The sequence below is a fragment of the Rhipicephalus microplus genome, chromosome 8 (genome assembly GCF_043290135.1).
Source record: "Rhipicephalus microplus isolate Deutch F79 chromosome 8, USDA_Rmic, whole genome shotgun sequence".
NCBI classification, from domain to species: domain Eukaryota; kingdom Metazoa; phylum Arthropoda; class Arachnida; order Ixodida; family Ixodidae; genus Rhipicephalus; species Rhipicephalus microplus.
Window position 1 is genome coordinate 105,754,596 of NC_134707.1, and position 12,305 is coordinate 105,766,900.

General features: G+C 44.2%; 1 protein-coding gene across 1 annotated transcript in view; it reads right to left on the reverse strand.

Moving 5' to 3' along the window:
- Nucleotides 1-5,255: 5,255 nt before the first annotated feature.
- Nucleotides 5,256-12,305, reverse strand: part of LOC119163897 (putative cytochrome P450 49a1) — a 60,897-nt gene continuing 53,847 nt past the window's right edge. Inside the window, exons 8-9 of the mRNA XM_075872450.1 lie at nucleotides 10,565-10,795; nucleotides 5,256-5,965 (exon numbers count right to left, since the gene is read on the reverse strand). Coding sequence (XP_075728565.1) covers nucleotides 5,843-5,965; nucleotides 10,565-10,795 — 354 coding nt within the window. The 3' untranslated portion in view covers nucleotides 5,256-5,842. The remainder of the gene's footprint in view (nucleotides 5,966-10,564; nucleotides 10,796-12,305) is intronic.

A 12,305-nucleotide genomic window follows, 5' to 3' on the forward strand; every position in this document is an offset into this window, starting at 1 on the left:
CTTGGGTGTGCATTCATGGTCTCTGGTAGGAGTTTTGGCACCACACACCGGGCACAACTTGTCTGGCGGTCTTGGGCACACATCGGGGCTGTGCCCGAGCCTCCTTCACTCTTAACAAAAGTCTATTTGCTTCCGGTAGAGGCAAACTTTCATCATGATGCTGTTGAAGTAAGCCCACATTGGGACCCTGTTGCCTTCGTACAATAGAATCACGGTAGTCGTGCTCCCTAGTCTCTTGGCGTCCGCCAATGAAGGGTTCCTCGCGTTCATCAGTGCGTGCATGAGCTGATCATGTGTGTACTTCAAGGGAATGTTGTGGATTATCCCCTTGGCCATGTGTTCCGGTTCCGAGACGTACGCGTTGGTCTCGTACTTCTTCCCGTTGATTTTTAAATCCTTGATTTTGACGAATTTCGTCGCCGTCTTCTCATTCGGTGTGCTGATCACCACAATATTTTGTGTGAGGTTCGGGCAGATCGTTAAAATTTCGTCGTTGCTCACCCCTGCTTCTTGGTGCATCGCTTCGACGAGGCTGGCTCTGCACGTGTGTCTAATGCTCAGCCCGTCTCTTGGTCTGACAATTATCTTGATGTCACCTGCAGGTAGCCTTCGCATCTTGCTTGCTTGTAAAATCTTGTTCACGATGCTCTTCCCACCTCTGTGCGTCGGGCTTCTTCAGCGGGTTCTTTTCAGTGCTGTCTCTTCGCCAGGGCTCACACGGCCCTTCCTTTTATACGTGACTTCCATCCAGCCCTTCGCGTCGCCATCAGCGTCTCGTCTCGGCGGATCGCTATTCTCCTCTCCGGAATCATTACTTGGAGTTTCCCCACTTCTGCGTCATCTACGTCCATTTCTGAGGTGCGTTCAATCCCTTGGCTTACAACTCGGCACCGTTGATCATCACCCTTCCCGAGGCCGGCGTCGGCCTTTTTAGTGTAGGCTTAGCTGGGCATACTTGTAGCTCGGGTAGTTCTTCACATCGAAAGAGCTTCAGAAAGGTCTCTCACCAAGGTTTTTGGTGTCCAAGCGTTTGAATGGACCCGCTCTATCCGGTGGTGGTCGATTTCCAGGTATTTGACTTGATAAATCTGCGGGGAACATTCATAAAAGGCTGAGCCGACGTGAAGCAAGTCCGCCGCGTTGCGTTGCCCGGCAGCGTCCTCCGCTAAAATGCAGTAGGCCCGTGAGCTCAGATTTGGGTGACCGTTAAAGAAACACAGGTTCTTCAAGTTTTCGCAACCCTCCAACATGATTGATTGACTGGTGCAGTGTAACGTCCCAAAACCACCATATGATTATGTGAGACGCTGTAGTGGAGGGCTCCGGAAATTTAGAGTACCGGGGGTTCTTTAACGTGCACCCAACCACTTCAATATGGCGTCTCTCAAAAAGACATGCTGGCTTTCGAACGTTAAACACCACGTTATATTATAATTATTATTATCCGTTGCTGATTGTGTAAAAAGGACTAGCTAATGTTGTTTTGTATACGGGTGCACAGTATAAACTAAGAAAACGCCCCGAGGCCATTTACATCAACCACTGCAGGCTGCGGAGTGTAGCGCAGCTGCTTGCTAACCGGGAGATTGGAACGCAGCAGGTCGCAGCATTCCACAACAGGCGCCACAGAGAGGCCTCCATAAAGGCCCCACTATAATCCCAAGTAAGGTATTTATGGTCGCCTTCGGTCCTTACCTCAACGATGACGTCGTCGGTGATCGTACGGTGGCGTGCACCACTGAGGCCCCATGGAACTTGCCTCACCACTGTCGTTTTCTCGTTCTCGTGGTCTCCTCGCAATCGCCGTCTTTCGTCCTTCGCTTTCGCTCTTATGCCTCATTCACGCAGCCATAAACGCTCCTTCGCGTCCCCGTCACGGCAACACTTCTCGTCCTGGGAAAAGATCTCCGAGTTGTTGTCCTCTCGAAAATGGTGTTGATAATGACGCCTAGCAGTGCTCTGTGTTTCCTTCACCGGCGTGAAGACGGAGCCCCACCCCTACAAAAGGACCAATCAGATATCTTCACTGATTTTTATAGTAGCACGTGTTTTATAGTCACGTACTTCATCGGCGAACTTCGCGCGGCCGTCGTTTTTCCCGCTTGCGACGCCGTAACAGTCTCATAAAGCCACTAAATATCACAAAATATAATATCTGGTTGTCATGGTAACCAACTTGACGAAAATGCCTTCTTTAAATTTGGTTTATCACAATAATAACAATGTCGTGTTTATGGTGTATACTGTACTCATAAAGATTGCATTCTATGTTAACGTAGGCATTACACTGCAGACAAAGTCCGTTAACTTATTTGATGCGAAATGCTCAATTCATTTCTCTAGGTTTATGCACCCACGGTATCAATCAGCTCACACTTCACAAAAGCGCGCTACAGTTGACGTCATTGTCGCTCTCGCCAGCTGTGGTGCGTTTTTTTTTTTTTTTGACGTGACGGGGACGTGATGGAACGTTTGGCAGCTGTGTGAATGACGTTGTCCTAACTCACTCTGTCGTTTACGCCGTTGCCACTTAGTGCATCAACGATTGTGCATCAGCTGCCCTCCAAAATCTGAAGGGGTCCTAATCCTTGAGATAGATGTAGGGTATTGGTACTTGCGCGTCGCAGTTCGTGCTATCGATTTCCGCGGACACTCAATGTTTCACCGAGTGGCCATCCTGACGGATTTCTTCGGCTTGGTTGCCGGGTGCTGTAGAATTTCCAGAGATCACGCAAATGGGAACGTGCGGCTCTGGTCTGCCCCGCAAGAGTAGGGAACGATCCCGTCTGCTTTAAAAAAAAACAATTCATCTTTTCAATGAACTCCTTCATTTAGGTCTGATTATTTGCCATAAAGTTATTTAATGTCTTCCTATCACATGTTTCGAATTAAACTCTTGGGTCACAATCATTCATTTTAGTGCAGTATATTCTTCTATTTGAAAAATCTTGCGCATTTTTATTTTATTTTTGCTGAAGCAGCACTTTGCAACGGCAAAGGAACAAGCAGACTTAAAATGATGCAAGCAAAAGCACTGTGTTTAAAAGATGAAAGAACAAGCTCTCTGTGACAGGGCTTGATTTCGCGCAATCTTCTATGTGCGTGTTTGAGCCCTTTTATGGAGTGCTCCTTCGAAGAATATGGCTGCAACACTAAAACTTCAGTACACATTAAGGCTGCACAAGGTCTGCCTTGAAGTGTGAAACTGTACGATTCTGAAGGCTGGATTCTGATTGGTTGCTTGTAGGTTTTTTATATAGGCTCTAGCTAGGTGATCCCGGGCTGTTAGTGCGCTGATGATAAACGGAAAGAGGTTCAAGGTAAAGCGCAGACCATCACAGACAAGATACAGGGACGCCGTTGTTGACGTTGGCCCTGAATCGATTCAGCGTTTTCTGACAGCCACTGTTGCCTCTGCGGTTTCCTAGCATTCTCTCCTTGTACTCACTCGAGATCTCCGGCAGGTCGTCATCTTTTCACAGGCATTTGTTTGTTTGTTTGTAGCCTAGATTCCATGGCTCATACCCACTCTGGGGATTGGCCAAGAAAACATATGGTCTCATATGGACGATACCTGCACTACTGCTTACAGTAACGAGAAAAAAAGTAGAAGGAAGACAGTATAGTAAAAGTACAAAGATTAAGAGAGAAAGGGAGAGTAAAAATAAGAAGAAAACAAACACTAATATATTCTGTACCTTAATTTTGGGAACCGACAGACAGCTGAGTTTGCCAAACCGATATAATTTGGTATGTATGTCTCAGATTTAACCACATTTCGGAAATTACTTTTCGAACCACTTTTTTTAGTCTTTGTTGCGCCAACTGATGTCTTTTTCACCGTCAGTGAAAGTTCTGTGTATTTGGATTTACCCCATCTCTGTGGCGTTTACCCAATTTTGGCGATGATGGCATTTCTTGAAGGCGTGTGAATTTGTGTGGCGCCCACCAGTTTGATGGACTAACTGTTGATTCGCTCATCTTTAGCAAGGCAGTGGTGAACTTTACGCGGTATGTGGAGCGTGTACCCCGCTGTAAACAGGATTTCGTTTCAGTACTGCGCGAAAAAAATAAAATGTTCACTTTAACAGCGTCGCACAGCATTATAAATACGTACACCACCATGGTGCCTGGTTGCGCGAGCGAATACAAACACATCGCAGGGGTTGACGTTGGCGGTTTATTTTCTCAATGCTATCTTGGCCCCTTGTCGAGCCAGTCCTTTTTACAACTTCAACAGACCATTGAGGTTGACAGAAGAAGTCAAGAACTGTCAGCTCTCCTTCTGTTGGCCATTCACAAAAAGAAATATGTTTCCCATGGGTAGCCAGTAAAAACCTTATCGTGGGAGCGTTCGCTTTGCTGGGGCTGGGATGTCTCAAATGTTTTTCATATTTGTTTCATGCCTAATTATTTGCATTCAAATAAGTTGTTAGTGAGTGGTGAGAATGTGGTTTTCTTTTTGGTTTTTCGTCCAATCTCAACGCGCTGTGCTTAACATGTACCTATTGGCTCGCCAATAAACAGTGTCGCCCTTTTGGGCGCAAGCGCGCAAGACCCACTTACACAAGATTGGTGAAGTTAGCGTTATGGAATGCGTTAGATACATAGGAGGAGCGTGCTACTAGTCCTCCAGAATATTATAAAATTGATCGCTTCCGTATAGCCCACTTTTGGGAGTGAAAAGTCATCGTAACGTTCTCTAAAGGGACACTAAAAGCAACTTTGCATGAGACGTTGATTGTCGAAGTTCGGAAACATCGTTGTGTTAATTTTATACCGAGTAAGTGCTCACTTTGAAGGAAAGTCACGTTTTATTATTCCGCATTGCGTTATCACACTTTCAACTGACTGGCGTAAAAGCGGCCTATTAGACGTCACTGTTGTTGTGCCCAACATTGCCCACGCCTTCGACTTTGCCCGTGAATTTTTTCGCGCTGTTAAACCTCAAGTATGCTAAACCAACTAGTCCAGTCAGGCACTTTGTTAAGTTACAACGAGGCCAGAAGCACCAGTAGCAGCAGAGCGAAAGTAGCGGCAGACACGGGGGCAACAACGGCCATTGTACAATTTTCTGCCATCTTAGAGCCCGGGGTTTCGCTTCCTTGGTTTAACTAGACCCCGCTAGATGGCATCACCTATTCACCTTAGAGCCCGGGTTTTTGTTTTTTTTGGTTTAACTCTACCTCGCTAGATGGCACCACCTACTAAGCCTAGCCATATGAAAACAGAAGAGCGGAAACGGACCAGGAACATTTTATCAAGCCTCTTGATGCGCGAAAATTTATTTGCGTAATTGCAACAAGTTTGATTACTAGGGATTCATTGTAGTCGGACAATGTCACCTCGTCATGATTATTTTGAAAATATTCCACTCGTGGCATACGTAATATCATATATTTAGCTTGATTATTTGGCAAGTAAGGCACTGCTGTTGAAAATATCGCCGTTTGAAACATTGTCATACATTAACCTTTCACTCCACATTTAATGCCATTTGCCTTTATGTGTCCCATTAACACAAAAAATAGCTGATTGTAGGCAATGACACCCCAGCAGCAAAAGCTATAACTTTCTGTTTCATCAGCGGAACTTTTTTTAGAGTTAAAGGGTTCCAACATTTCAGTCACTGAGAGTGTGTACTTATCTAATGCAATATCAAAAACACCAAACAGAAGCTTCTATGCACGTATTACGCAGGAAAATTAGGTTTATATCTGAAGAACCTAATAATGTTCCCTGGCTATGAGTATGTTTCACGTGCATTTACTTGTTTGGTGTATTCTGTAATCACTCTCATGACTCTGAAGCCCCCAAGGCTAAACTTTTCAACTAAAAAAGCTTAGGTGACGGTGTTTCCCAGTTCGACAAAGCGGAACCTCGCTGGTCTTTCGGGTTTAGCGGTGAACTGTGTAAGAAATCCGATGTCACCTTGGTGATTCTCCACTCGGTACCGCTTGAGGACCTGCAGACGAGAAGACAGTGTAGGAGAACTTTCAGTTCGGAAACATTCTGAACCCACGGATAACCCATACATTTTCGGTGCTCGAAATAACAAAAAGTAAGATGTTCAGGAAACTAGTTTCTTTACAAGACACAGCCGAAGAATTAGAGCCGACATTACTGCAATGTATTTAAGCAAGAGGTATACCATAATGGGCCGATGTTAACCACATCTCATAATGGTTCACTGAGACGTGTCTGCATTCACCGGGTTTCAACAAATAAAAAGAAAACAGCTTGTCATGACGAAGGAAGGAAAATAGGAGGAAACTAACCGCAGGGAGGTTAACCAGCCTATAAGCAGTCCGTTTACGTTCAGATTATCTCCACAGCGCCTTGTACACCTTTCAACTTTGCAAGAAACTGATCACGGGCAGCAGTAAAGAGTTCTTTTAAAAGAAGAAAAAATTACTTCAGTGTAAACGGCATGTTACGTATTTCATATTGTGCTGTGGTTGACGTTACATGGGCAGAGGCGCGCGAAGGTTCTCTCAGTTAGTTTTCATAATTAGCAACTTTCCTTGCAGTCTCCTACACCCCCGTTAGAATGGTCGAAAGTGAAACGGAAAGAAGCTTCGCAATGGCATACAAAATAGATGATGTGATGATATGTGCGGTTTAACGTCCCAAAACCACCATATGGTTATGAGAGATGCCGTTGTGGAGGGCTCCGGAAATTTAGACCAGCTGGGGTTCTTTAATGTGCGCCCAAATTTGAGCACATGGGCCTACAACATTTCCGCCTCCATCGGAAATGCCGCTGCCGCCGCCAAGATTTCATCCCCTGACCTGCAGATGAGATACAAAATTGAAAATGTGGCGATGACATCATCGTCCCAATGGCTTCCGTTTGGGTCCCAGCATACCGGGGGTGCAATATGCAAAAAGTAAGCGGTTTTTGCCAAACAGCTAGGGATCTCGGACGCAATTACTAACAAAAACCTGCCTGATACGATGAGAGGCATTCTGCCCTTCCTCTTCCTGCCGCGCACATGCACACAGAGAAAAGTGGATGATCCATACAATAACGGCTGAAAGACCACAATAACAGGGCTTATAAATGTCACTATACAGATTTCTTTCAGTGCAGTGCCGAGAGTGCTGATGAAAATTGCTTTTTTGATAAATACTTAACAATCGGTGAAAGCAGATAGAAGGTAACGGTGTAACAAATGAAAATCAGCCGAATTTTTAGTAGACAGACAAACAGACTGACGGATAGATAGATATAGACAGACAGACAGACAGACAAACAGACAGACAGACAGACAGACAGACAGACAGACAGACAGACAGACAGACAGACAGATAGATAGATAGATAGATAGATAGATAGATAGATAGATAGATAGATAGATAGATAGATAGATAGATAGATAGATAGATAGATAGATAGATAGATAGATAGATAGATAGATAGATAGATAGATAGATAGATAGATAGATAGATAGATAGATAGATAGATAGATAGATAGATAGATAGATAGATAGATAGATAGATAGATAGATAGATAGATAGTATAATGAACCAACCGCTCAAAGGATGGGCAGGAGGATGGACATGTATATATTCAGGTGAATGGGCAGAAGGGAGGGCGGAAAGACGCATGCACCGGCAGACGCATGTATGGAAGCACGGACGGACTATTGGAAGGACTAGCGAGTGAGGTCACGTTAGTTTAGCGCCAGCCCTCTAGTGACACATCACTGCAGGAGCTACCATGCCTACTTGGCGCACCAGCTGTGCTGCGCATGCGTATGACGTCGCTACTTCTACGGCAGGCGCAGCACAGCTGTCGATAGGCCACGTGAGACTGCTTAAACTTGGCCAATTAGTTACGCTAGAAAACAGTTACATGAGCCAGTTTCACAGCACAAGTCATATTCCCTATTCAGGCTCTGGGTTTATGGAAAAAAGGTAAGGCAGGCGTTGTGGATTCACAGAAACCTGTCTAGAAGCATAAAGGAAATGAGCGATGATCTAAGGAAACTTCGCGGTTACTAAGTCACTTCTGTCATTTCAGTATTTACTATCCTTAGCCTCGTAACCTACACCCATTACTCCGACATTTTGGAACTTTGTCCGGACTGCCACAATCGCAGTGGCTTAACCACAAGCTCTGAAGGCACCCCTTTAAAAAAATATCAAGAAATTTTCGAAATATTTTTTTTTTATTTCACGCTCACCAGTCCGGCTCTCAAAGAACAATTGTAGGCTGTCAGACGACCCACGATGCGTTGGTGAGGCTAGGCCTTCCCATCACTACGTGCAAGCGGCCCGCGATCCTACCTCTATAAAACGGGGATGTAATTCTTCAGGACCGCAATAAAGTTTTTCATCCATTTATTCATATCTCTCACTGCCAGGCATCTTTCACAGTTTGTTAAAATGCCTAGGGTATTTCAGGGAATGTAACATTCTCACACATTCAAATTCACGGAACTCTCAATTGTGTAAACGTCAAAGGACACTAGAAAATTCAACACACCTAATATTCACATGAATATGTAACATAAATGCGCGCAGTAGATGTAAACTTAATTGTGGGCAATGGTTTTTTACTTTGAAAAGAATTTGGCAATTTCTTTTTGGACTAGCGAGCTGAAAGAACAAGACGAGACAACTCTGTCCACAATGTCTACATTTGTGGGCACTGTCTCTCGGTAGCTTCGTGCTGTGACGCGAAGAGTTCCAACTTTTCAGTATATGCTACATCCTCTGCTAAAGATACGATTCGAAACTGCATCAACCATTACAAAATCTTCGTTGAACTCTTCTTCTCTCGGTGCCGGAGAAACAGTAGGAACAACTTCAGAATCTAACAGTTCTGCTCAAATATTTCAGTGCACGCAGCTCGTTTTTTGTCTTCTGAGCGGCAACTTTGCCTCGAAAGTGCTGCATGCACAAGAGATGTTGCACCGCCACCGATGAATAGGTGATTTGGTGGTGGCACGCATGGGCTACGCCAGTGCTGAAGGTTGTAAGCACTTCATTTATTGATAAAAAAAAATTAAGCCGGGGTCTCAAGATCAAGTTCGTTCAACTGAAATGCTCCTGTAATTACAATTCTTATTTGCACGAAACGTGTAAGAAAACCACTCAAAATTTTCTACAAGATTGCTATTCTGAACTATTTGTTAAATCATCATTCGTACAAATGACAGCTTACTGTATTTGTTTTGTGTAGCTGGACACTTCTGTGTTTCAGTAGTTTAATGTGTTGTGGAACACTACGGGAAGCATCAATGGAGTCCACAATTAGAGTTAGCCTAATAATGTCTGGAGTTTTACGTCCCGGAAGTACGATATTATCACGAGATATGCCGTAGTGGAGAGTTGCGGAAAATTTGACCATCTAGCGTTCTCTAAAGAGCACTGACATCGCGCAATATACGGGTATCTACCAATTCACCTCCACTCAAATGTGGGCAGTATGGCCGCCATGAAACCCCTTCAGGTTGGCATCCGATTACCATAGCCACTGTCCCACCGAAGAGGACATGCATTAATTTAAATCAATAAGTAAAATATCATGTGCAATTCTTTAGACGAAAACCAGTGCTGTTCGGTATGTATACTTGGTGGACAAATATATTCGGCAGTAAAAATAATTCTGTGGACGTTTTTCGCTTTCGCATAAGTTGCGTGATTGAATCAGCTAACGAGACGCCCCAGAGCCGGAACGATGAAGAGCTGAAGCGAAAACTCAAACGTAGGGGATAACAAAAGAAGCATCATAAAAATGCAGGTTTTTCTAACTTAGCCTCGGTCTTTTTACTTCAGTGTAAACGTCGTGTTGCCTATTACATCTTGTCCAACAAGTGATATTACATAGGCAGAGGCGTGCGAAGGTTTTCATAATTAGAAGCAGCGAGCAAATTTCATTGCTGCCTCTTCTACCCCCATTGCAATGGCCAAACGCGAAGAGAAAAGAAGCTTTGCAATGCGCACAAAATTTCAAATGAGGTGATGACGCCCTCGACCCCGGTTATAGCACCTGGAGATATATGTGCGCGGCGGTATCTCTCGGTAGAAACAACGGTGTCCTGCCTTGAGTGAACAAGTAACAGGCTGGAAAAATTATACGCTTTGCGAAAATCTAGTTATCAAAGAACATTCTGGGTTTTGTAGTAGAGACACCACTATGACTCTTCGGTATAACTGCAGTCGCTCACAACAAAGCGTGCGGTTTCCCAGAAGAGTCGAACAGCGCCCTAAAGAAACAGATGGGGACCAACAGTGAGGGGTTAGGCACTCTGAAAAGCCGAGTGGCCTGTATAATCACACTAATATTTTAACAGCATATTCAAGTTGCTCCTTGCTTTGGGAACCCGAAAATCATTTCTTAAACCTAGATTTTTTCACCAGATGCAATTTTTTTCGCCTAGCCAGGCCACCTTCGTCACTGAAGAAGGGGGGCGCTATGTGTACATGTCTATCAATCCTGGTCATTGAACTCCGCGTCTCATATCTCGCAACTTGTGTGACATATATGCACAACTCTTCAAGCACTTTTGAGCTGAAAGCTTACGTAGAAGCTTGAACCCTATCAAACATACCTGGGCGACAAGAATGGTGATCTCCATCTCGGCGACTCTCCTGCCTATGCACATTCTCGGCCCAATGCTGAACGGGAGAGAGGCGAATGGGTGTAGCTGCCAAGAGCCATCACTTGTCTTCTGCGAAATGTCGTCGCTCGACCGTAGCCACCTTTCAGGTAGGAATTCGGACGCCCGAGTAAAGTTCTCCTCTAGTCTTCCAGCTACAAATGGCTCAGTGCGTAATACTGTCTGAAAAATGATATTTAGGCTGTTACAATCGCCATCAGTTGAATACATTTCGCTTTTGTTAGCCACTGTGACCTAATTGCTTAAAAACAAGTACCAAAGTATGTGAGAGTACCCGGTAACGTAATTGTGTGGCTCGTTATGCAGCACTGAATGAAGCTTGAGAAGAACGTATCTAAGCCGAGTAGATACTCAACTCGTCACCTGTGGTGACTGATGGCAGAAATTTGGGTTATTTTTTCATAACCTTCGGCCTACAGATTGTAAGGAGAACACAATGTAAGGAAATATATCATTCAGACATTTGCTGTCTTAACTACGGTGAAAACAGACCAACGGAAAATTGAAACGTATGCAAATGCATTGAACGTTAAAGCCATAGGAAGTCAGGAGCAGGTATTCGCCTGCCCCTCAGCGAAGCTCATGTTCATTGGTAAACGCGTATTGGCGTTTAATGCATGCAGTCTGCCCGGCGTTGCCTTGAAGGCTTGATCACGCAATCACATATACATGTGTATATGTATATATGCATATACATATAGAATTGCATGAATACAAAGCGCAAAGTTTGTGCGTATTACAAAAAATGTTTACAAAAGACGATTGTCAGCGTTTTAAATGTTGTTTCAACGCGAAAATGTCTCTGGAAAATCACACTTTATCGGTGCTTCAAAGACGTGGTGCAAGCTTAAAAACGCGAATAACGATGATCAGTCTTTGTTCTCGTTTTTAAGCTTGCCCCACGTCTTTGAAGTAACGATGCACCAACTTTGCCAAACATTGCGTACTGCTAAGCTTATCGGATAAATCTGGACTATAAAAAATTACCGACGTGTGTATATCAGAGATCAATAAAATTATCTAGAAACACCAAGTCCTATTCTTAACGAAGGACAACGACACCAAAACCAGAATTTATGCAAAAGGAGCTTTTTCCCGCTATTGCGTAGTAATTGCCACTATAAGCGTGCGTATTACGACAATCATCGTACAAAGTTCCTTCTAAGATTGACGCACTGCCTGCTTTTTGTGGGACTCTGCCACTTATTCGTAATCAGGACATTCGACAGAGCCAGACAGTTCTTTGTAACCGGGATTTTGAAAAGCGAACCTAGTCCTAGCTTGTAGTAAACCATCAGTTGTGATCCAAACAGTATCAAAGCCAAGAACAGGTATTTGCCACAGAAATTGACCAAGTCCTACTAATCACCATCGGTCTATTACAAATGGAAACAGATGAGTGGCAGCCGTCAACTACTTCCTCACGAGGCATAGGGATTCCTACACCCGCATACATACGGCGCGAAAGGAATGTCTTAACACTCCACTATTCAGGACCACTGACAGTACCGCATAGAGGAGTGGCTTTTAACAGAGCAAGAAATCATTTAGTTCATCGCTGTAATTAACTGTCACTGTCATAAGAGGAAGACAGTCACGGCACTGTACTTCTTTCTACGTGTAGTATCACACAGTGAGGGTGTATGCGAGAAATGCTAGAGTGAGGAAGAGA